We start from the raw sequence: 24980 nt of genomic DNA, 5'->3' as shown, positions 1-24980 counted from the left end.
GCAAGTCAACTACAAAAAGTTGGTCCTCAACCCCACCCAACGAATAAACTATCTGGGCGCCTCCCTGGACTCCGCAGAAGCAAGCGCGTGTCCTTCGGAGGAGAGGTTGTCACCAATGCTTCTGAAGTGCGCCACCCTGCTCGACACCTAAGCCCTACAGCCAGACAAGTGTTGTCACTACTGGGATCGATGGCCTCGTGCATCTACATTGTGCCTAATGCACACCTTCACATGCGGCCTCTACAGCAGGCACTCGAGGACCAATGGTCTCAGAGGTCAGGCCACTGGGAAGATTGAGTCTCTCTCCATCAAGTTGCCAGAGACTCCATCAGATGGTGGATGAAACGTTCTCACCTTCTGCAAGGAGTGCCGTTTCATCAGTCGCCTCCAACGCAGACAGTGGTCACGGATGCTTCAATGCACGGCTGGGGTGCTCATATGGACCAGCTTCATGGTACAAGGTCTCTGGTCCGAAACAGAAAGAAGCTATTATATCAACTTCTTGGAGCTATGGGCTGTCTATCTGGCGCTCAAGTCCCTGCACCCGTCTCTGCACTCCAGCCACATTCAAGTTCAGACAGACAACACAACAACAATGTTCTATCTGAACAAACAAGGGGGCACCAGGTCACGAGTTCGGTCTCTGGAAGCTCAATCCATTAGGCCTTTGGCGAGAGGTCTCTCCATCATTGCAGTTCACCTTCCAGGAATCCTGAATGTTCAGGCGGACGGCCTAAGCAGAGACTTCGTAGAAGCGCACGACTGGGTGATCAACGAAGACATCGCTCTGGAGCTGTTTCGACAATGGGGAGTGCCAGACATAGATCTGTTCGCAGACGCGGCAAACGCGAAATGCCCAGTCTTCGCGTCCAGATTCCCCCAGCAGGGATCACGGGGGAATGCACTTTTGATCAGCTGATCTCAGACATTGCTGTACGCGTTCCCTCCACTGCCTCTGATCTCGGCGGGGATACAGAAATTCTACAGGACCAACATCAGGATGATCCTGATAGCGCCGGAGTGGCCACGCCAGTGGTGGTACCCGGATCTCCTCCAGCTGTCAGAGGTTCCTTACTGGAGGCTGCCCTGCCACCCAGACTTGCTGACCAAGGACGAGGGGAGGGTGTTTCACCTCAATCTCCCTTTCCTTTGATTGACTGCATGGCTCCTGAGGTCATCCAGTATGGCCACCTAGACCTCTCGGCTGACTGTTTGGACATCCTTCAAGGTCAGGAGCAGGTGATTCTCCCATACTTATTGCACTTGGCAAGGTCAGGCCTGAAGTACCCCTCCATCAGGGTTCACTTAGCGGCAATCACAGCCTATAGGAAGTCTCCTTCCCAGACCTCATTCTTCCTCATGCCTGTGGTCAAAGATTTCTTGGAGGGGCTTAAGAAAGTGTTTCCGCCAGTGAGGTCCCTCTCTCCTCCCTGGGAGCTTAACATCGTACTTACCAAGTTGATGGGTGCTCCTTTCGAGCCTATTCATAAGGCATCTTTGCAGCACTTGACCTGGAAAGCTGCTTTTTGGTAGCCATCAACTCAGCCCGCAGGGTGAGTGAGATCCAGGCCCTGTGTTGCAAGGAACCTTACACAGTTTTTCATGCCAATAGAGTGATGCTGAGAACACATCCAAGCTCCCTGCCCAAGGTGGTCTCGGATTTCCATATCAATCAGACCATCACACTGCCTACTTTCTTCCCTCAACCAACCACTCCCCGGGAGAGGTCTTTACATTCCCTAGATCTCCAGAGGGTTTTCAAATTTTACCTGGCTAGAACTCTTCCACTTAGGAATTCTAACCGGCTCTTTGTTAATAATGGTACAACTAATACCGGTCTGTCAGCTTCAAAAAGGTCCATCACGAGATGGATCGTCTCCTGTATAGCTCTGTCTTACCAATTAGCTAACAAAGCTTTACAGGGCAAACCACGTGCACATTTCACTAGAGGGAAAGCTTCTACAACAGCTCTCCTTCGTAACATTCCGATATCTTAGATTTGTAAGGTGGCTACATGGCGCTCAGGACATACCTTTACCCGCCATTACTGCCTACATTCAGATGCACAGGCCGATGCCCAAGTGGGACAGGCCTCTTTGAGGAATTTGTTTGCATAACTGCATTATAAATGTGATATTGATTCATGTTTTTTGCTGTGTACTTGATTGCTCGTCCGCGAGACTTTGGGTATGGGCTTGCTAATCCATTCATAGATTATGACTATTGATGAGTATCCTCTGGAATGAAAGGATTAGTTACTTACCTGTAATCTATTTCTCATCCAGGGGTATACTCATCAAAGTCATAAGCGATCCACCCACCTCCCCGGACGAGCATTACTGCAAAGTTATTGTATGATGATTGTGGATTTACTGCCCTAACTGCCACCTGTGGTGCATGATGGGAGCAAAGGGTCACCTACAGGTCTTAAAGGTACGGTACCCCTACTCTAATGCCTTAACCCCTTCCATGCTGCCGCGATTCTGTTCCTGTGCTGAAGATTTCAGCGCGGGTGCGGTCATGACGGCCCCCAGCCTCATCAGCACACGAGCACTGTGGTGCATGACGGCTGGGGGCCGTCATCAGCATGCAAGGGGTTAAAGGCATGGTGTCAGTTTTCTTTATACTCTACTGCAACCTACTGGCAAATGCCTGCAATTACATGTTTCTCTATCGCGATAAAGCAATGTTGTATGACAAATGTTTACTGCTCTCTTTCTTCCTTAGGGGTTGGGAGAGTACAGGTGCTACTATACAAACATATGTAATTTCAGCATTTTGGCCAATGTGGAAATATCTTAGGCTGCATTGATATATGTTTTCACATATGCATATATATGTATGTTCTATATGCTCCGGGATCCCGCACATGGGCGGGGATTATTCATAGATTAGGACTTTGATGAGTATACCCCTGGATGAGAACTAGGGTTACAGGTAAGTAACTAATCCTTCCAGTCACACTGTGGTGCATGAGAGGTTGGTATCCCCAGACGAGTATTTGCTAAGAGAGACTAGACGAGTAAGGGCTATCCAGGTGAGGTTACTGTTAGGCCTGTGGCTTTAGTGTCTTTAGAGATGGCTGGGTCCCTTATTTGGCAGAGTTGGTAGTCCGTCCAGACCTCCTCCTTATTGTCTTCTAGGAAATTACCTATCAGAGATTGGTCAGAGCCCAAAAGAAGTACTGGTCCAGTGCCAGTCCTCTTCCAAGGATTCTGGAGGTGCTGAGCCTATAGTTAGTAAACGTAGGCTCCAGAGGAAGTGTAGGAAAGGTGGGCAACTTTTTAGAAAAAGTTCCAGTGAGAGTCTGCTCCAGTAAGGAAGAACTCCAAAGTTGGCACTGGTAAAGCCTGACCTGCCCCACAAAAATCCTGACCAGTCAGGCAAATGTTCAGCAGGAGGTGTGACCCCTCAGCTAACAGAAGAGAGAGTGGCACAAAGGTGTTTGCTGCAAGATGTAGTAACCCCCACTCCAAAAAAGCAGTTAGACCCCCCTGAACCCAAAGAAACCTTTTTGTTTTCCCATCCCCCAGTCAGTGGTGAGCGAAAGGTGTGGTTATGCTTGTGGACGGCTGTCTGTAGCACCTGCTGGATGTTCGACTTTACTGACCTGGCCATGGTGGTACGACCGCATGTCAAACAGTTAGGCCCCCGGACACAGCTAGTCCGAGCATAGGTAGCTACCTCTAACCCAAAGGAAAGGAGAAAAGGTAAAAATTATCAAATGCAGTTTAAAATGGTTTCTACCACTGTTGGGATAGGTCAACTGCCCAGAGGCAGTGACCTGAACAGGAGGATGTGAGGATGAGTAGGCCCTGCAACAATGCAGCCTGTTTACTTACTCTCTTCCTTGCCTGACAGCCACAAACAGGGAGGGTCATCCTAGTCGGAGTCTCCTGGTTTGTTGGCTGGCGGGGCGAGGAGGTGGGGGTGGGGGGAGGACTGGTTGTGTAGGAACCTGGGTTTTTGTTGCAGCATCCCCCACACACACTTTTTGCCCCTTTGTAGCTGCTAGATGCTGATTTTCGACTCTTGACAGTGCAGAGGCCTGCTAACCATACCGCAGTGCCAGTACTCCCGCCTTAAAAACAAAGTGATGCCTGATTGTTTCACCACTGGCTAAGGACTTTAGTACCCCTGCAAGTCCCTAGAAAATGATACTCCAGGTACCTAGGGCATGGGTACTAAAGAGGGTCCATAAGGGCTGCAACATATCTTATGCCACCCTACGGGACCCACACACAAATTCCACACAGACTGCCATTGCAGGCAGCAAGACATGGTGCAAATCATGGTTGAAAACATCACATGACACTCACCTGTGTGCCATGCCAAAGACACTGCATGGGCTATATGTACGTCACCCCTACAGAAGGCCTTGGAGCCCTAAGGCATGGTGCATTATAGCACATACGAAGAAATATGTGCATGAGCAGATATGACCCTGTAATGTCAAGTTCATTGCTTGATTTGCAAGTTAGCAGGGAAGCCATCTAAAGGTATATGTACTGGGCACTGGTCAAAACGAGTTTCCCAGTTACATAATGGCTTCACCAAAACATATGGTGTTTGGTATTATTAAACCCACACTGGTTTCAGTGATTCATGTATTAATACATGCACCCAGAGGGTACCTTAGAGGTACCCTGAACACTACTAGATCTCTGGTGTGCTGGCTGACTGGTCCTATCCAGCATGCCATCACAGATGGGTTTCTGACCCCTCAGGGAGATGGGAGTCCCACTCTGAGGTCAGAAACAATGCCTGCTCTGGCAGTAGACATTTACACCTCCTCTAGGAGGAAGGCCAGTAAATGAGCATGTCAAGGCAGGGACCTTCAAAGAGCCCACTGCCTTTGATATGAGAGTCTGGTTTCCCAAGACCTGGGAGATGCCACTCCTACCCTGAGGGCCATTTGGCACTAGGACAGGCCGGATATTAGCCATGCAAGGAGACGTGTTGCACCTCCAGGCTAGTCACAACCCTAAGGTGGGCAGCCTAAAGTGAACATGAAAGAGGGAATTCCACTATCTCGTGTGTGGTGGAATTAGGTACACTGGGACAGGGCAATGCCAACTCCCTACAGGAAATGGTCATCTAGGAGGTGTAGTGAATTCAAGGGTAAGTGGCCCATTGGCTACTACCCTTCACTCCCCTAAATTCCTAAATTAAGTATTTAGGGGAACCCCTGGCACCAGGAAAGCAGATTAGACTACTGGCAACTGGACCGAATAAAGTGAGAACTGAAGACCTGCACCAAAGATTGGCAAAAAAGCCCTGCCAGGCTACTTGCACTGCGACTATCACTGGGACTGACTTCGCCAAGAGCTGGAAATCTTCCCAAAACCCTTGGAGGACTTACTTGAGTACGACTATGTTGGTGTCTAAATTCATATAAAAATCTGTATTATTTTCATAAATTGGTGAAGGGCTTCTTTTTTGAGTGTGTCTTGCTTACTGACTGTGCAATAAATGCTGAACGCTATCCTCTGATAAGCCTAAACTGCTCGCCCACACTACAACTAACAAGAGCAGCTGGTGTAATCATTTTTGCCACTGTAAACCAGTAAGGGTTGTCTGGACTCCTTGCAGTGTACCTCATTTTGGTGCACTGTATAGTCAGCTTCCTACACGCACCACATAGAATCTCTTTGATTTCATCAAATGTAATTTTTTTTATTGCTGTGGTTGCACCTGCCCTTGTTATCAGAACATTGTTTTTTATATCATGAGGACATTATCCCCACATTGACACCATACTGCATGAACTTTTTTTGTTTTAATCATAGGGAAGAACGACTAGAAATTGTTGCCCGCTTACATCATTCAAAAAACGGCAAAAACAAAACTGGGGTGATATATGGTATAACGAGGAGCTTAGACAGGAAAAACAAAACTGTAAGAAACGTGAAAAGGTGTGGTACAGGCCTAAAACTCCCCTGGACAGAGGAGCCTATAAATCAGTCCTAACGCCCCATCACAGGCATCTGAGGGAGGCACGCAGGAGTTTCTTGGGGGTCAGGATCGAGAAGTCAGGCAACACTGCCACAGAGATTTTTAAGACCATGACTGAATTTATAAAGCTGGGCATCTGTAGGACACCAATCCCCGCCTCCCAGGATATATTGGATTCAGTCACCAGCGATTTTTGGGAGAAGATTAGCATAATATAGGCGTATCCTGACCTCCAAATAGAGACCTCGTCTGATTCTGTAGTATATTGGTTTCTTTCTACTGCTGCCCCACGTAACTGGGAAGATTTGATCTGATCGTCCCAGAGGAGCTACAAGAGATATTACTTACAATTAAGTCAGAGTCTCTGGATTATCACTGTCCTCCTCATACATTTGCACCCTTGTCGCTGTTCTAGTGCCACATTTCACGGATTTGTTGAAACGACCCTTGGAAATGGCTGAGTTGCTAAACGCCTGGAAGTTGGAGTAGGTTTCCCCTATCTGGGAAAAAAAAACCTACAGCAGACGTGACAATTGTTTTTTTAACTACCGCTAGATTGCGGTATTTACCTTTCCATTAATGTCACGGCGAAACGGATAGTCAACTCTCAGTTCAATAGTATGGAAACAGCTGTTTTAGCCACTATAAACACTACTAGGACCAGCTTGGATGAAGGAAGATCGGCTATGTGTATTCTGCTTGACATTTCTGCGGTATTCAATACAGTGTCGCATGCGGTTCTCATTTAGAGACTGCAAGACATTTGGGTGCACGTGTAGGTGTTAGGTCTGTCTTAAAGAAAATCTGTCATCCAGGCTAAGTGGTCTCTATTTCGCCTTTCACATGAAGGAATACGATCAACAATTGTGGGGTTCCTCTGGGATCCTCTCAGATTCCCATTCTTTTAATATCTACTTGGTCCCCATGGAAAATATTGTGGAATCCTTTGGATTCAATATCCTGTCTTATGCTGATGATACCCAATTAGTAATTTCATTGGGGCAAGACTCTGAGGTAACAAAACCTAGGTTCTATAATTGTATGTGGAAAGTGGCCTCTTGGATGAAGCAATTATTTACAACTAAATGGGGAAACGACAAAAATGCTATTAATCTGGCACAGCTAAGGAGGTCTGTTCAAAGAAATAGTGGCCTAGCGATTTTAGAACTGCCCCTTGTTCAAAAAACGTGGTAAAAAACTGGGTATTCTTCTAGATGGCAAGCTTTCTACGGTCCACCAGATTGAGTCAATCTGTGGCTCCTATTTAGCATTTTTTGCGCCTCATAGGAAAAGTATTCCCTTGGCTTCCCCTCATTTGTAGAAAATCCGTCACTCAAGCCTTTATAACTAGTGGATTAGAAAATGGGAATGCTCTACAGGTTGCCACTAATGAGTCACTCTTGTCAAGTGTGTCGGTGATTCAGAACACAGTTGCCTGCCTGGTATGCAGGCTTCCTTTTGGTTCCCCTAAGATTCGACCTCAGGATCTGTTCTCTACATTGGATCCCTATTAGTAAGAGCTGCATTTCCGCTCACCCACACAGCTTTGTACAGGGAAGGCCCTGAGTAATCTCATTCCAGACTAAGGTTTTATCACCTGGTTAGGGTCTTCCCGTTGCATTAGAACAACACTTAACAGGGGTGCTCTTTTTCCTATCTGGCTCTGCATCACAGACGGGTTTGAATATGTTACCAACTCAAACTTGTTCCTGAGATGATTTTGTAACTTTCACAAAACTGCTAAAAATCATGGTTATTTTAAGATTTCAATTATACATCACCTTCTTTGGTTGAAGCATTCGTGCCAGGATATTCCTGTGGTAGTGAGCTGTTGTGCAAAAGCCATTTAATCAACTTGAACTCTGTTACATTCATTTTTTAACCTGTCATTTCTACACACTGTGTCTCATTCATAATCCGGTGAAACCAAACTATCACGTTTCGCACTCTACTTCCATGGGTTAAGTTTTTTTTAGTACACATGGAATTAGTCTCACCATATCTCCAATCCACTTGGCAACCCAACAAAAGAACGAGTTAGATATATTTGCTCCAATTTGAATTGGAATTTAGTACATCTAACACAGAAAGTCATTGCTCTCAAGTCATGGGCCCATTCAGTTTTTATTCAAATGGATTCTCTTACTAACAGTCTGAGAAATTGCAGAATTGCTGTTGTAGACAGAGAAGGTAACTTGATGACAGGCATGTCTAATCAGCAGTGGCCCAGGATTGGTTTAAATTAATAGAATGGTCCCCCTCCAGGCACAGGCTCATCTGCTCTAGCCACCTCAGTATCTTGGCATCAGTCACTTAGCAATGGTACACACAGTGGAGAGCAACTGCAATGCAAGGCAGACCCCCTGCAGTAGGTCGGCATTCTCATGCCCAGCACGCATCTTATGCTGCAGGATCACAAGAGTATTATGGACACAACCACTAGATGGCAGAATAATGCACAGCATGCGAATCCAGAAAAGAATCACACTGCAAAACTGTTGGGTGGATGTGCCAAAAGCACAGACATGCCCCAATGTGCACTGGTAATCTGAAATGCTGCCTGCACAGACTGAGTAGCACCTAGACAGCCACTGGCTTGTAGACCTATCTCTATTTTCATGCAGTCACATTATTGCTTTCAAAGCTCAGTTTCAAAGCTAGCTCTCAAGTATCTCAGTTTTGTCTGCAAAAACATTAGGTGCTCATGTAATTTTTATCCAGGTCTCTAACTTACATTTTTTAGAGCTCATTTGGAAAAGAGCAGTCTTCTTTATCTCAGGTTGGCACGAACAATGCCATGTACTATCAGCTCTCTACCATTACAATAAAAAACAATAGCGGATCCTCCCAAATAGAGTCACAGGAATGGAACCAGAGAGTGTGTGTCATACTACCTCCTTTTCTAGAATGCTAGAACAAACTTAGGAACCAAATACCACTGTGTTGTATTCTGAGACTGTGGAGAACCAATGCTGTGAAGTATTGAATCTGTCAGACTAGGTGTATAAAAACAGTTATCTTTCATTCATTTACTTTTAAAAGTAAGAAGAAAAGGAATGTTTGCAGCAGTGCTGATCTCTGGGCTTTCAACTGCCTTATCGATTTTCAGAGGGCTCTGCTGTACTAGCAGATAACCAGAAATGAAACATTGCATTTACATCAGTTTAAAGAGCTATCAATTTCTGTTACAAAGATGTTCTGGAATTTCACACGTGTGGAAGATACTTATTTTACAAATGTTAATGACGATCTCATGCTGGAGAATGACTAAGCCCACTCAAGTGCCATGGCCATGATTTCCACCTCTTCTTCACTTAAACATTAATGTTCTTCCTTGTCACAGGATGCTGAGAGTTCAAACAGCATCAATGGTATTGGTGTTTGTATCAGGAGAGGAGGACAGCTTCTCTGGTGTTGATTTTACTTTTGACGACCTGAGCCGGAATGGCATCAAGAAGGCGTCCGTGGTGCACCATGTACTCCTAGGGCTTTCCTTTTATTTCCCTTTCTATAATTTTGCCTCTCTGATGAGCCTTGGTTTTTGCTGCTTTTAGTGGTTTGCTTTAGACTACACATACAAGTGAAAAAATATCTGTGCTTACCCTTTTTAAACTTTCTAAGCCTAAGAGGCTAATATAGAGGTTCATAGAACATGAACAGTATTTAATGTTGAAGTGTTCTAACGAGATGAGCACATGATCTGGCCACAACTGTGGTTGAACCTTTACATTTTTTGTGTTGAACTGTGCAACTGCTAAATCCTACTGCAAGTAGCCCATTAATGATTAAAGCCTGTCGCTTTCAAATTCTCAAGCAGGTCTCATACTCTTCTCTGCTGTGTGAAACTAAATATTAAAATCTCCCATTAGCAAGATGTTCTGCTGTCGTTTTTAGGCACAGCACTGGTTTAACGGTATAGCATTGTTATAATGTAGATTTGTTTCGTTCATGACACTCTAAAGATGTGCTTTTTCAGAGATTTAAATATATGGCCTCCCAACCATGTTTACCATGGTTCAACCAACATCACAAATGGTGTAGCAATCAATGGAGAGAAATTATTTTGTTGTCAATTCTAATATTTAGCACGTTGTAATTAGGAGCAATTATAGAATGATTTCTATCTTTACCAAGGACATATATTATTAATTAAGTACTTTTAGTACAGCTCTAGTGCTTCATATCACACGCCCTTTACTTTCATATTCATTATATTAGGAAGAGGGGTTTGCTTTGCAGTATCCATCAAGTACTTATTAAATTGCTTTACTCACCAAGAGAGTACTCCTATGAGAACAGAACCATGTGATACAAGGTCAAAGACTCTTGAAAGAACCATGGCAAATGAGGGACGGGGCAAAACATTGGGCATGAAACAGAGACGGGGATAACCTGGTGGGAACTTGGTGCACTTGACTGTGAACAATGGAGTCAGTTACCATAGCTTCAGAGGAAGACACGACATCTAAAATGGAGGAAAAGCTATGTTTTTTCCATTTTCAATATTTCATTATACAGAAAACATCTCTAATATACAAATCTGGCTAGTTTGAACAGTCCCAGAACCAGTAGAGGATGTTAATGTGCCCAAGCCTGGAATAAGGAACTACTTACAGGCTGGTTGATATGGAACCGCGATGGCATTCTTCTCATTATAGCGGTGTCAAGATCCTGTGGGCGATTAGTGGCTCCCATTACTATCACCTACGATGAATAAAATAAAGAAAATGTGAGAGCAATTAAACTTGTAGAGAATCAAAGTCAGCACAGCTTATTCATTTAACAACATGAGAAAATAGAATAACACTGGCATGCCTGGAAAACATGTAGATGGTATCAACTTAGGGAGAACTAGTAACTGCCAGAAATGGGTAAAAATTTGAATACACAAAATCAAGCCTATGTAAACAGAGGTTAATATCCACTGGTTATGGTCAGTTGAAGTCTTTCAATTGAGAAACAAACTGAACACCAACAGCTGACAATGTTATGACTAAATAAAAGATAAATAGAACGCTCATGCCTACAGAATGTCAAACAGGTCTCTAGAGATCTTGTCTTGGACAAAAATTCAAAGCAAAATCCAAGAAACATAAATTTACTTGTATGGTGACTTCATCTCTCAGTTTGTAAGCTCTTTTCTTTTATTAGCCTCGTGAATGGCTTGCCAACTGGTGGCAAAACTAAAACTGCTTCAAATGCTGCTAAATTAGAACTTTCCACATCTGTAAGCCTGTATTTTGCACGTTATAACCCTGACTTTCCTGTGCTTTTATGCACCGACGCCAGTTGATTTCTTGAACAGATGTCACACTGAAATATATTTTAAAAAAGTGCTGTATGGACTACAAGAATTAATCTCAGCCACCGATAATTGCTCAAGGCTGCATCCCAGTCCATCATTATTTTTCACACCATGCCACCTAAGTTTGGACCCAGTCATATGCAAATCAGTCTTAACTTTTCTCCAGTGGAAACAGTTCAGGCTGAATTGCCAGGCCAGGTCACCCGGAACACAAAAAACCTAGGACTGATTTCACTTTTATTGGGGCTCATCAGCTTGGTTCCAGTGGCAGTGTGCATAGGACCCTCGTCTGGGCATACCCATCTGTAGGAAGCTGGCTCTGTATATGGTATATCACTAAGTGGGTATATCGTGCAATGAGTCCAGAGATTTCCCCAGAAGTGTACAGGGCTCAATGTAAACTCAAAGTGCTCTATTTGTGGTAGTGTGGGCGAGCAGCTTCAGGTCAACGCAGGAGTGTAAGACATTTGTTATGCACAGAGTGATAATAAATGACGCATGAATCAAAAAGGAGAACCATACCAATTTTAGAAAAATAAGCATTTTTTCAAGGTTTATTTTAAGACCAAGATGTTCGCAAAAATGCAAGTACTTTTTTCAGGAAAAATACTTTATACTTTAAAAAGTGAACACAGTGCAATGTTCAGGCTTTGCAACGCTAACCTATAGGAGGGAAACAAGGATGCCGTTTTTCATGTAAGTACTTGACTTACAAAATCAGTCTTCGGGTTGTGGAGTCAACACCAGGCAAGGTTCAAATCAGCACCAGGACCGCACTACCAGCAGCACAAAGGTGGCTGAGTGCAGAGGTCAAATTCGGGGTCAGACATCCAATGTTAATCAATGTTGACGGGGGTAAGTGAAGTCGCCCTGCTCATAGGGGAGTAAAGCATTGTCAGGGGTCGATCTCCTGGATTTAAGGCAAGTACAGGAGGGCCACAAGACAGCATCAAACTTACACTCTCAGCAGCACAAGGGCGTCCAATGCAATTCAATGGGGGAGATCAGTCTTGAAGAAAGGCTGCAGGCTCAGGTCAGGAAGCAGAGTGAAGAAAACCCACAGCTGCCCAGGTAAGTAGAGATGCTAGGGGATGTACGGATGCAGTTTGTCAAGCTCCCCAAGGCCCAGGGGCTTCGGTGCAGGGGTGTCCTTAGGTGTCAAAAAAGTCTTACTGGGCAGGTCATGGTCAAGGGGAGTCGTCGAGTTGAAGCTGCAGGCGTCGAGTTGAAGTCAGACTTGGGTCAGCCCACGGTGGACTCTTGCTTAAAGGCACTGGGGAACCTTTACAGGACAGGGGGGCCACTTGGACTCTGGCTGTGGGCATTGGGTGCAGAAGTGGGTCCTGTGTTTTCGCGGTTCCTCAGGGAAGAATTTGTTGTTCTATACAGTTGGTTTCTTCTGGAAAGGTCCACTGTCCACGGGAGATCTTGATCTTTGTCGAAGGAAGGCAGTTCTTCCAAGGCTTTGGTAGTTACTGGGCTGCAGGACAGCTCGTCTTTTGGCGTAGGATCATCGAGAGCTGCAGACAGGCCGGTAGGGCTAGGGCCAAGTCAGTTGGTGTCTGTAGTCTTCTCAGCTGGTGCGACGATGTAGTGTCTGGCTCTTCTTAGGTAGTCAGAAACCTGATTTCAGGGTCTGGGGGTGCCACTTAAATACTAGATTTAGGGGTGTTACAGGGGAATGACAGGTAGGGACCAAGGGGTCTCTTACCTGGGGTGACTACACACACTATTATGCCACCTTCTTGTGGGATGGGGTATAGCTATAGCCCTGACTGGATAAGTCCCACCATCTTCAAGAAGGTGAGCACTGAAAAATGTGCTTCACTTCGACTCTAGCACCTGAGGGGTGGATTTGGCGAAGGGGGGCACACCTTTCCTCACTAGGTTTTTCACCTGTTCTCCTGCCAGCTGTGGGGCTTTGAAAAGGGGTGCCATTTGCTACTAGCAGCAGAGGCTGGGGTCACATTACAAAGGCGGCAAATCCTTTGAAGCTTCCCTCTTGAGTAGTGTGCGCATCCTGGGGCAGGAGGTCTGACACCTCCACCCAGGATGTGCTTTGTTTCTGGCTTCAGAGAGCAGGGGCTCTAGACCCAGGGGTCCAGAAACATGTCTGGTTGTAGCAGGCTGCCTACAGCCAGTCAGAGACCACACCAGAGTTGGTAGGTCTTCAGGGGGCACCTCTGAGGTGCCCTCTGGGTACATGTTTTTATAAATCCCATACTGGCATCAGTGTGGGTTTATTGAGAGGAGTTGTTTGGTACCAAACACTCCTGGGTTCAGTAAAACCACCATGGTGCTGGGGAACTCTGGTTGTTTAGTTTCCAGCCAATGTACTCTCCATGGCTTAACTGGCACCTAAAACTTCAAGAACAGACTTAAATATTGCAGGGTCATATCTATTCATGCAGGTATGCCCACCCCTGAGATATACTGCACCCTGCCTTAAGGCTTGTACGGCCTGCTAGAGGGGTGACTTACCAACACCTTAAGCCATGGGCACTCACAAACATTTTCCGAGAGGCCACAAAGTTTGCTCTGTAGTATGACTGAGGGCCTGATTGAGGGCAACAGGGTGGCGGTGTGGTGGGGGACGGGCCAGGGTAATTGTAGTGGAAGCGGAGCATGTAAATCCAGTGACTGAAGTGCACAAAGGGAAACAAGAAAACCTGGGCTCAATCCTGGCATCCCCACTTCACCAAATTGTTTGGTCCTAGACAATTGTCTCTTTCCACTCCCCCCCTCCACATTATCACACGCAAGAGGATTTAGAAAAACATGACTTTAGGATGTGCACTGTACAAAACCTTCTCATGTGTTTAATTCAACAAATAGAAATAATGCTCATCTGTAACAGCAACCTAGGCCACCCAAAGGATGCACATAACAACTGACCTGGCTCCCAGCTCACCACTGGCATTGCTGTTGGAGGGAGGAGGCCTGACCGCCCCTAAATTCTTATTCAAAAACAATCACCCCAAAAAAATAAAAATAAAAATACTTCAAAGCAATGCACCGATAAAATCTGATGTATTAAGATGAAATGGTTCGGCATTCTTGAATTTTAAAATTATGAAGAGACTATCATATTTTTATTAATTTGCTGCAAAATGCCTTAAAAAATGATGGTGTTCCCAAAGTTAAGCGATACGGGACACCCGTTACTTACTTTGTTCAACTTCAATTAATCTTTAACTAAATGTTTGCCAGTTTATTTAATATATTTTTAATATTAGTACAGAGTCGAGTAAACATCAGCCCAGTGCTGATGAGCAGGGGGACGCATGTAAAGGTCAGAAAAGCCTTATGCAGCACCCCAGGCCGTACTTTGAGCATCACTGCCTTGGCAGTGCTGCTTTGACATGGTACACAGGCAGTGTGCCATGTCGACATTTTTGTTTTTGTCAGCACCAAGGCATATAGGCTGCAGTGGCAGTTTGCATGACCTTGGTGAGGGGTCCTTATGGGATCATCTTCAGTAGCAATGCCCTAGGTAACAGGGGTACTATTTACTAGGGACATATCAGGAGGGTCTGAAGTTGTCAATCGGAGTACAGTTTTAGGTAAAGAACACTGGTACTGGGATCCTGGACAGCAGGGACCCAGTAATCTACAGTCAAAGTTGCATCAAAAGCCAGGCAAAAAGTGTGCTGCAACAGAAAGTCACTTTCCCACACTGTCACAATGAAGTATACAAAAAAGTGATGGATAGAATGCTTGAATTAATCCCAGTTACTTGAAAGAACGGGTTAATCGTAGTGTGTTTAGGCTAAAGTGGTGGGTGGAGGGCAATCATAATGAGAAACAACCTGTGGACTAGAAGTACCTGCCACATATAATGGTAACCACTCTTACGAGACACTTGTGCTATAAATGGAGCAATGGGCTCCCGCCAGGGTTAAGATTTAGAGACCTACTGGCAGCATCCAGTTGTCTGTGCTGGTTTTTCACCTGGCACTGTAGCTACTTTCTCTTCCTACAGCATGGATACACAAATCTAAGTCCTATCGATTTACAGAACACTATTGTTTTCAACAACTGCCAGGGCTCCAATCACACTGAATATTGTGAACTACTGCAAACAGTGGACTAGTTCAAATACAGAACGTGGCAGAGTCCTCAGCCCTTTCACCTTCCAGGGATATAGTGAGGATACAATCGCTGCACCATTTGGACTGGACGCAGAACGTGGCCTGGATGGGTGCAGCTGGGGGACATGTACAGCATAGCATTTTGGACCTCAGACTGGAGTGGAGGGCATAACCTGAGATGGTGCCAAGGAGAGGGGATCCCCAGACAAGTCACAGAGAAGTCTCGGCCTCTGCTGAAGCTGGGGGCAAAGGCCCGGTATTTTTCCAGTGCAGTTCCCTCTCTGCCTGCTGGTTAGAAGATAGGAAGACGTTTCAGCCTTTGGTGCAGAGAAGGAGTCATAAGATTGACCTGCATGATCATCCTTATGAGATTCACCATAGGGAATGTGAACTGGTCCACTGTCCTACATCGAGGGGTTGCTAAAGTGCAGCAGACCCGCAGTACAGTGCCAAGGAAGAGTGACTGGCTCAATTCAAATGGAAACACATGAATTCCAGGTCTAGCAGATGCATCGTAGTCGCAGAGCAGAGGGGGTGTAGGGCAGTCCAGAGAGCGTTTGGGTGCATGGCATTACATACCGGATCTTAATAAACAAAACTGGTGGATACATATCGTATGGTGCCCGAGATTGTATTTTTCTTAGCTAGGATTCACTCATAACTACCAGAGAAGGCAACTGCCACATCGATGGTCCCTAGCTACCTCATACGCAGTAAAGCGGTGTAGGACCACGTCTATTGGCAGAGAGCATGTACTCAGCGCCTGCCTTTTTTTCTAATGATGAAATCAATCATCTCCTACAGAAGTAGTACACCTCTACTTCGCATGCAAGCAAGGTGGGATGGAAGGGTCTCATACAAAAAACAACACACAGGCTTTAAGTGTGCACAGGTTAACTGTTCCCCGAACAGGATACTTGAGATTATGTGGGTCTGCTGCTACAATGATGTAATGCATATGGCATAAAGCCAGAGCATTGTGTCTAAAAGAGACTCCAGCTGAACAAAGAAGGAAGGGGTGGGCAGCAAAAATAATACAATCCTTCACTGGTTCTGCTTGGGAGTGCTGTCCCGGTTGTCGGCGTCTTTTCCTGCCTTCCTGCTCTGCGGGTGCCGCTCGCAGGCTGAAGACTTTGGCTGGCTTGTTTCCCTTGTTTCCCTTGGACCCTCGGAGTGCATAGGAGCACCAACGCCCTCATTGCAATCTTTGTTTCCACCCCAAGACCAGAGGCGGGACTGCGAGGACCAGCCTGCTGAGAGGCGCTGATCGGCCGCAGCTGGTCCTCTTCCCGCCCCTCCACCAGTCAAAAGGATCGTGGAGCGTTAGCTGACTGGGTTCCTTCACTGGTTCTGCTTGGGAGTGCTGTCCCGGTTGTCGGCGTCTTTTCCTGCCTTTAAGCCACGCCTCGCGGCCCCCGCTCCGCGGGTGCCGCTCGCAGGCTGAACACTTTGGCTGCCTTGTTTCCCTTGTTTCCCTTGGACCCTCGGAGTGCATAGGAGCACCAACGCCCTCATTGCAATCTTTGTTTCCACCCCAAGACCAGAGGCAGGACTGCGAGGACCAGCCTGCTGAGCGGCGCTGATCGGCCGCAGCTGGTCCTCTTCCCGCCCCTCCACCAGTCAAAAGGATCGTGGAGCGTTAGCTGACTGGGTTCCTTCACTGGTTCTGCTTGGGAGTGCTGTCCCGGTTGTCGGCGTCTTTTCCTGCCTTTAAGCCACGCCTCGCGGCCCCCGCTCCGCGGGAGCCGCTCGCAGGCTGAAGACTTTGGCTGGCTTGTTTCCCTTGTTTCCCTTGGACCCTCGGAGTGCATAGGAGCACCAACGCCCTCATTGCAATCTTTGTTTCCACCCCAAGACCAGAGGCGGGACTGCGAGGACCAGCCTGCTGAGCGGCGCTGATCGGCCGCAGCTGGTCCTCTTCCCGCCCCCTCCACCTGTCCCTTACCTTGATAACCTTTGACAGTCACGCGCACGCGGGACGCGCGCGGGGCTAAGGCCGGGGCGAAGACCGGGCAAAGAGCGGGCCGTTTGAGGCCGTTCGAGGACATAGAGGACTGGCCTGGCCCACCCCCCTTGGTCCGTGTTTTCTGACTTGTCCCCTTTTTCCAGCAGTAAGTACTTTGTTGGTACTGCAATCCAAATATATCATGAGTACACGGGGCAGTCGCAGTAAAACTGCAATGGGGCTGAGTAAGCCTAGCGGGACATTGGATGATTTCCTTGTAAAGACTAATCTAGCAATTGATGCTGAAATTACCAAATTGCAGAACAGGGTGTCGCTTGAGCTTGACGCAGCACGTAGGCTTTCTCAGACCTTTGCCAATTCCAAAAAATCCTCCCTAGGGAAAATTGCGTCTGCTGCATCTCCACAACATGCTTCTTGCCCTCACCCACTGATAATTCATGCCGATGTTCACTCTGTTCCCCCACCTCTTTCCCTTCCATTAGAGCCTGTATCCACCTTAACCACTGTGCCCCCTAAAACCTTCGAGGGAATAGCACCCACTGGACCTGGAACGGCTACTATTCTGCCAGCCATTCCTTATCCCGTCGACCTTTCTGCCCCTGTAGTAAAAAATAAAAATAAAAACAAAGATGGTCCAATTTTAAAACAGAACAACAATGCAAGATCTGCTTATGCCCGCAAAAGATCTGCTTATGCCCGCAAAAAAGCAAAAATTGCAAGGCAGCAGTTCTTTAACAATAGGCGAACATTACCCACTACGGGGGAGACCATACAAGCGCCAAACTTGGATAACCACCCAAAAGGGAGGGACAGGGAACATAGTAGCCTCAACGTGGTCCTTGATCTTATTCAAGGGCCTTCCCCTACTTATGTTGAGAAACCCATAGAGGGAGGACAAAGTGAGATAGGGAAGGGCAGTGACAAGGGGGATGACGATGAAGATTTTCTTAAGATAGTAATTGTTTTAGTGTGGCCCAGACTATCACCTCTGGAACTCAAACTTTCACGCATCGAGAACAATCTACTCGAGATGGATAAGACCCTAGTCTCCCTGGCCACCCTTAGCCTAAAACAACTGGAAACAACTTATCCTCATATCGCTGAAGGTACTACTCAGGAAGATGACGATGGTATACACCCGGCTCCAGAATCAAATGTTAGTTCCCTTGCCCCTCAAATACTGCCCCTACCTCTACCCCCACCAAAACCGACCCCAATACCTAAACCCCGGTCTAAGTCAAACGTTCCCTTTCCCCTAATACCAAAACTCCCAATACCAGTGGTAAAAGGCCCCGAGAATCAGAATCAGACCTTACCCAAACCTATTATTAAGACTGTCCATAAGCCCACTAAGACTAACATCCCCCCTACTGAGCACTTAACCAACCAGTACCATGGTCGTCAGAACTTTCGTGGGGGCTACATTGATCTCCCTCCTGACGCCGGGCCTTATGTCGCCATATTGGCTGGTGTACCACCACTCAACCCGCATTCTATGGAGACCCACTGGTCCCTAAAGAATAAGGTGATTCACTGGCTCAACATTAATAGACAGCTTCCCAATCCTGGTAGGACCGGGGTTTTAACGGTCAGGAGAGTGCCATGGGTGGGTCGTACCCATAAATCCATCCCTGGAGACTGCATAGTAGTTTCATTTGCAGACCCCCACACAGCCCAATATATCACTAGATGGGAATCACAGGATACCGACCATTCTATTGTCACCAGACCCCTTACTTTCTTCTATCCTCCAAAACAGCCCGTTGAGCCACCTGGGGCCTGGTCAATAGTCCATAATAGTAGATGGAAAGGACATGGGGACGGTTGGCAACCCACTAATAACTGGTGGGAAGGAGCGCCCACTAGGAACAGGTTTGAGTGTTTGGATCAGGTGGACTGACTGGGAATTAGTGTCGCTCCAACCCTCACTAATGCCCAAAACCCCCCAACAGAGACTGTTCCGAGCAAAAAACTAAAGTCCATATCCCAAGTTCCAAGCTATATGGGGATAGATTTAAATCCACCTGAACAGCACGCTCTCCCTGTACAGGCCAGACGACAGGCAGACCTTACATACTCGCAAAAACTGAAAGGTACAACGGGGAATGGAGGGCATTACTCACATCCACAGGAAACTGGAAACCCAATGCACTCTCTCCTTTCCTGGAATGTAGCAGGCCTCGGTAGCAAGATCACCCACAAACCTTGGCTGGAGATTGTGCAGAAGTATGGCATCATATGTCTACAAGAAACCTGGCTTATAGAGGAAGCCCACATGCTGGGCTACCGAACCTTCCATTCTCCAGCGGTGCCATCAGCCCAGGGGCGCAATAAGGGGGGTTTGTGCACATACATCTCGAACACAGGGGATGTAAAAGTTTGCAATTTTAAAACTAACCAGTACTTCCAAATCATACTATTTAAATGGGGCACCTCGCAAAAGGTGATTCTTGTGAATTTTTATAACAATTTGCCAACTAGTGAAGTGGAATCTAACTTGAATATTATGATCCATCACATCCATAAACTGAGAGATCAAGGTGCGGGGGATCACATAATGTTGTGGGTGGGTGACTTCAATTGTACCGTCTGTCCGTCCTCTGAGTTAGGTTTGTGCGGCCTCTCAGATCTAGGGGAGGACGGTCCCTTGCACTTCTCCCACTCCAACTTGGGGTCTCTTCTTAACAACGTTATATTCACCTTTGACCTCACTTTTATCAACCAGGCATGTTCCCCCCCGGTTCCCTTTGCCCCAACGTATAATGGAAGAGGCTGTAAATCTACAATCGACTTTGCCCTTATATCATCCACTTACCCTGACTTCATAACCTTTTGGGAAACGGGGGATGACCCTATGAGCGATCATTATCCCATCATTTTCGGGGTAAATCTCATGGAAGGCAAGGTAAAGGAACCTAGGGGGGCTGTATATCCATTCGAGGTTACCCTAACTAAGACCAATGGGTATGTAATTAAATGGGAGAAAATGAACCCAACATCCTTCTTTCAAAACTTTATATGCTCTTGTTCCACGGACATACTTGCTTGCTTAGAGGAAGATACTGACCCAGAGAGCATCATGGCTGCTTTTTCTAACATTCAGCGCCATATAAAAAATGTACTGACCAGGAACTGCAAAGTTAATGGGAGGCATACTCGGGGGTGGTTTGATCCTAGATGCACTTCTACGCTGAAAAACTTAAAGAAAGCTTTGTCCGCCGAACCAAAAGATAGGGTTCAAATTCGCCAAGCGAGACACGATTATAAGCTGGCAATTAAACAGCGGAGGGCGAATTTGAAGAAGGAGGCCTGGGAAGCTCTGGGGGAAGCCGCCAGGACTAAGGATAGCAATGCCTTCTGGAAAGTCATAAGATCTGTTTATAACTCAAAAGACAGAGACAACTCTGTAGAGGTGGCTATAACGGCTGAGCTCTGGGTAGAACATTATGGTAATCTTTATTCTAACAATACACAGGGTAATGCCCTAAACCCTTGGAAGGCGACCTCACCCACAGACAGTATAAATCAGGATAACCAGCTTACCGTCTTTCCAGCATCTCCTTATCCGATTGAACTAGTATTTACCACATTAGAAGTGGAAGATGCCCTTAGAGAAAGTCCTTTAGGTAAAGCCCCGGGCCCTGATCATACCCCAGTGGATGTCTACAAATCAGAACCGGACTTCTGGGTTCCATTGTTAACTAACGTATTAAATATGGGAAATAAATGTGGCTTCATTACCACCTGGTCGGATGCGATCGTAGTTCCCATATTTAAAAAAGGGAATAGGGACGACCCGGCTTGTTACCGTCCAATATCTTTATTGGACGGACTCATGAAAGTAGCTGGAAGGATTGTCCTTAAGAGGATACAAAACTGGGAAGAAGAGAAGAAGGTTATTTCGGAGTTCCAGTATGGGTTCCGAAAGGGACTAGGGACACTGGAGCAATGTCTAAACTTGTCCCTATTAGTCTCCAAATATACGCAGGCCAAAAAAGGGGACCTTTTTGTTACCTTTGTCGACCTCAGCTCCGCATTTGATTGTGTGGACCACGCGCTGCTTTGGTCGACACTGGAAGACATTGGGGTGGACTCAACTATCCTTACATTCATCAAAGAACTATATAGAGATGCAGGGGCTAGAGTAAGATTTGGGACCCAGGGGCAATGTACACAAAAATTCGCCATAAACAGAGGGGTGAGGCAAGGCTGCATACTTGCGCCCTTGCTTTTCACATTTTACATAAACTCTATCGCTGAGAGCTTAATAACCCTGTCAAGCGATTTCCCGGCTGTTAATGGTAGGCTTGTACCCATCCTTTTATACGCCGATGACGCGGCTATCATGTCCAGGACCAAAGTAGGTTTGCAGAGAGCAGTAAATGATTTTTCATCCTACATGGGTGAAAGAAGTTTAAAGGTGAACATATCCAAAACTTTCTCCATGCCCTGCTCCCAAAAGAATAACAGACCACCATGCTCAATATATTTAGATCAGCAAAAGATTGCCATCACAGACTCTTTTTGCTATTTGGGCATCGTGTTTGACAGGTGGGGAAGGTGGAAACACGCAGTGTCAGCTAGGAAACTCGCTTTTACCCGTGCCATAGGTGCTTTAAGAACCTTTGCAGCCAAAATTGGGGGCAAACCCACTCGAGAAATGCTTCAGATCTACCAGGCAAAGTGTATAGCTACGGCCACATATGGTGCAGGTATCTGGGGTTTCGAGAATGTGTCCTCATTACAAACTTGCGAGAACATTTTTATTTGTTACTTATTAGGTGTGTCCAAAACCACGTCGACATTTATGACTCATATTGAGACCGGCGTTAAATACCTTAGTGACATCGTAAAAATATCACCCTGCTTGCTTTGGCATAAGATTTGGACCACAGAAGAGTGCAAACTTAATAGAAACCTCATTAAAGACTGCATGGCTCTGGACGGGGCAGCAAAAATCAAGTGGTTGCGATACGTGCAAATGATGTTTTCTAATATTGGACACCCTGAATTCTACGATGATCCAGAGACCCTAAAAACTTTGACCAGACCTGCCCTTAAAAAACTACTATCTATACACTTAGAGAGCGCAAGATGGGATACTGAGAAACTCAGAGGTACTACCCTGAGCTATCAGCAAATTACTCCCACTGAAGGCCTACAACTTTACCTTGGGATTGAAAAAGCACCCTATGCCCGCATGCTTTTAACTAGGCTGCGCCTAGGGATCTTTTTCAGCTTGGTCACCTTGCCGAAACAGAACGATTGGGCCTCATTGAAATTAATATGTCCATGTGATGACCACTCAATACAAAGTAACATACACATCATGTTCTTTTGTAAACTGTATACCACCCCGAGGAAATTATTCCTTTTACCCTTACTTAAACGTTGGGGGATAAGAACATGTAAACCTGCATATTCAAAATTATTGCTTTTGGAAGATGTGGACGTTATCTTTGTTGTCTCTCGCTTTTTAATGGCAGTGATGAAATTTAGAAACACAATGAGTTAACTAACAGGTGTCAGCATTGACCGATCAGGGTAAAATGAGGCCATCTGCTTACATTACCGCTGTAGATTTTAACCCTCGGAGAACTGTTTTATCTATTTTTGTAAGATTGTTCATGTGAAAATTCCTCTTAAATTGTCTGTATAAATTGTATCTGCACGCTTTTATGATTATCTGAAAACCTATTTTTGTAACTTTGTTCATGTGAAAATTTCTTTTAAATTGTCTGTATAAATTGTATTTGCACGCTTTTATGATTTCCTGAAAATCGAATAAAGCTTTATTTGATATTTGAATACAATCTTAACAGGTATCAGAGTTAAAGAAATTAACACAATAGTAGTAGATTTCTATGAACACAGTTGACACATGCACTTGGAAAGGTACTAGTGAGCAAAGCTTTAGTTAAATGGCTTTTGAAGCAGATTTTAGTGTGACCACAAGTGGTAGGGCACTCACATAGTTGAGAATGAGAAACAGCTAGTACATACATGTATGGATGGATGAAAATATAACAGTGCTCATGCAACACATTTGCTTTGGTCGAAAGAACACAAATGAAAATTCCCATGTTATACAGATTTTACTGGGTACCTGACAAAATGTATTTGATTAAATTACTAGATAATGATCTCCGTTGGCACATGTGCCCCAAGCACATGTATTTATATACAAGTAGGTACAATAAATATTTCACCAGAGCACGTCACTTTAGGCAATGCTACAAAGTATCAGATATCATAAATGAATACAAACCATGTCTGATTTCTAAGTCATTTTGGTCAAAGCCGCTACTAGTGGTTGGAAATATGCAGGTAACACAGCCAAAAATAATGGGATTCTCCATGCTTTTTTCTATGCTGTGAAACTATACTAGAAATATAAGTGCATATCAACAATAAAAAACAAACGGGAACTAGCAAGAGTATTTGAGGGCGCTCAAACGTTGGGGTAGCTAGCAAATATGCAAAGTAGGACGGGCACAATAAAAAAGGTTGGTGTAATGAACGCTAGAACTATGTACAAAACCGACGCATCTGTTACATTTCTTGCTTTCCCTTTCCTATTATTTCTTCTTTCTTGCAGCCCATTAATGTAATTTTGTCTTATTTTTATTCAAAAGACTCAATTTTATTAGGTTATGGCTGTTTATGTTACTCTTTTGGAGTTACTGAAAGCCAGTTTTGCTATGTTGAATAATTGAGTAAAGATGTTTTAAGACAAAATAATTATTTCATCCAGTCCAGTAATTTACATACGCCTTCATAATCACATGTGGCACACTTTTGTTGGGTAATCTATATTTATAGAGCATACATCTGGCACTTAATACTAGTACATCCCAAGTGTTGCAATTCGTCTTTAAGTAATGTAAATCGCTTTCATTGAATTCTTAAACTTAGTTTTTTCTCAATTCATCTCTGTTCATCTTGCAGTACAAGAGTCAGAGAATCTCTGGAGGGGCTATGCTTTGAAGAATAAATTCCTAATGAGGATACAACATACCCTCTACTCAAGGAGCTACAGGGACACAATGCAATGAACCTTAAACAAGGGCATCACAGCTTAGCATCGTTCCAACATTTTTGAAATTGCATCAACAGGTAAACAGTTAAGAGAGGCTTCATTGGCTTAGTTTACATGTGTGAATACCAGTGCTACCATTGTAAGGACTGGGAATAGGCCAAACAAGGGAACAGTTTCCATTGGGACTATAAATCGTATTGTTGGACTTCCAACACTGCTGAAATGATGGCATCATGGTCAGTCCTTGATATATTAGGATATTGAGAGGTCTGGCCTGGGTGATTGAAGAAGCATCACCCCAACTTGACAGATATGGGAACTGAAGATTTGAGAGATGAAGTTATTGCACTGTATAACAATGGGGTCAAACATGGAAGTAGGGTTTATGAGTTGGGGATTTTGTTTAAAAAAACCTAGACCTAATACATCAGCGTATTGAAGGCACTTACAGGATTACCTATATGAAACATAATGAGGGCAAAAGTACATACATGAAACACACACTCACTAAAACAAAGCATGTTCAATCCAGTTATGAAGAGCTTCAGCACACAGCCATGTGGTATCTTTCTCACCCCGTTACCCTATGACCCTGCACATCCAGATCAGTGTTTGGAATGTTTT

At 45.3% G+C, this 24980-nt stretch overlaps 1 protein-coding gene across 2 annotated transcripts in view; it reads right to left on the bottom strand.

Annotated features, from left to right (window-relative positions):
- Positions 1–24980, bottom strand: part of ATAD1 (ATPase family AAA domain containing 1) — a 291020-nt gene that overhangs the window by 76127 nt on the left and 189913 nt on the right. For both annotated transcript variants that reach the window (XM_078642892.1, XM_078642891.1), the window contains exon 7: positions 10570–10659. In XM_078642892.1, the coding sequence (XP_078499018.1) occupies positions 10570–10659 (90 nt within the window). The remainder of the gene's footprint in view (positions 1–10569; positions 10660–24980) is intronic.

Source organism: Lissotriton helveticus, chromosome 5_1, assembly GCF_964261635.1.
Source record: "Lissotriton helveticus chromosome 5_1, aLisHel1.1, whole genome shotgun sequence".
In the NCBI taxonomy this organism is placed as follows: Eukaryota; Metazoa; Chordata; class Amphibia; order Caudata; family Salamandridae; genus Lissotriton; species Lissotriton helveticus.
This window is presented reverse-complemented; position numbering and strand designations above follow the sequence as displayed.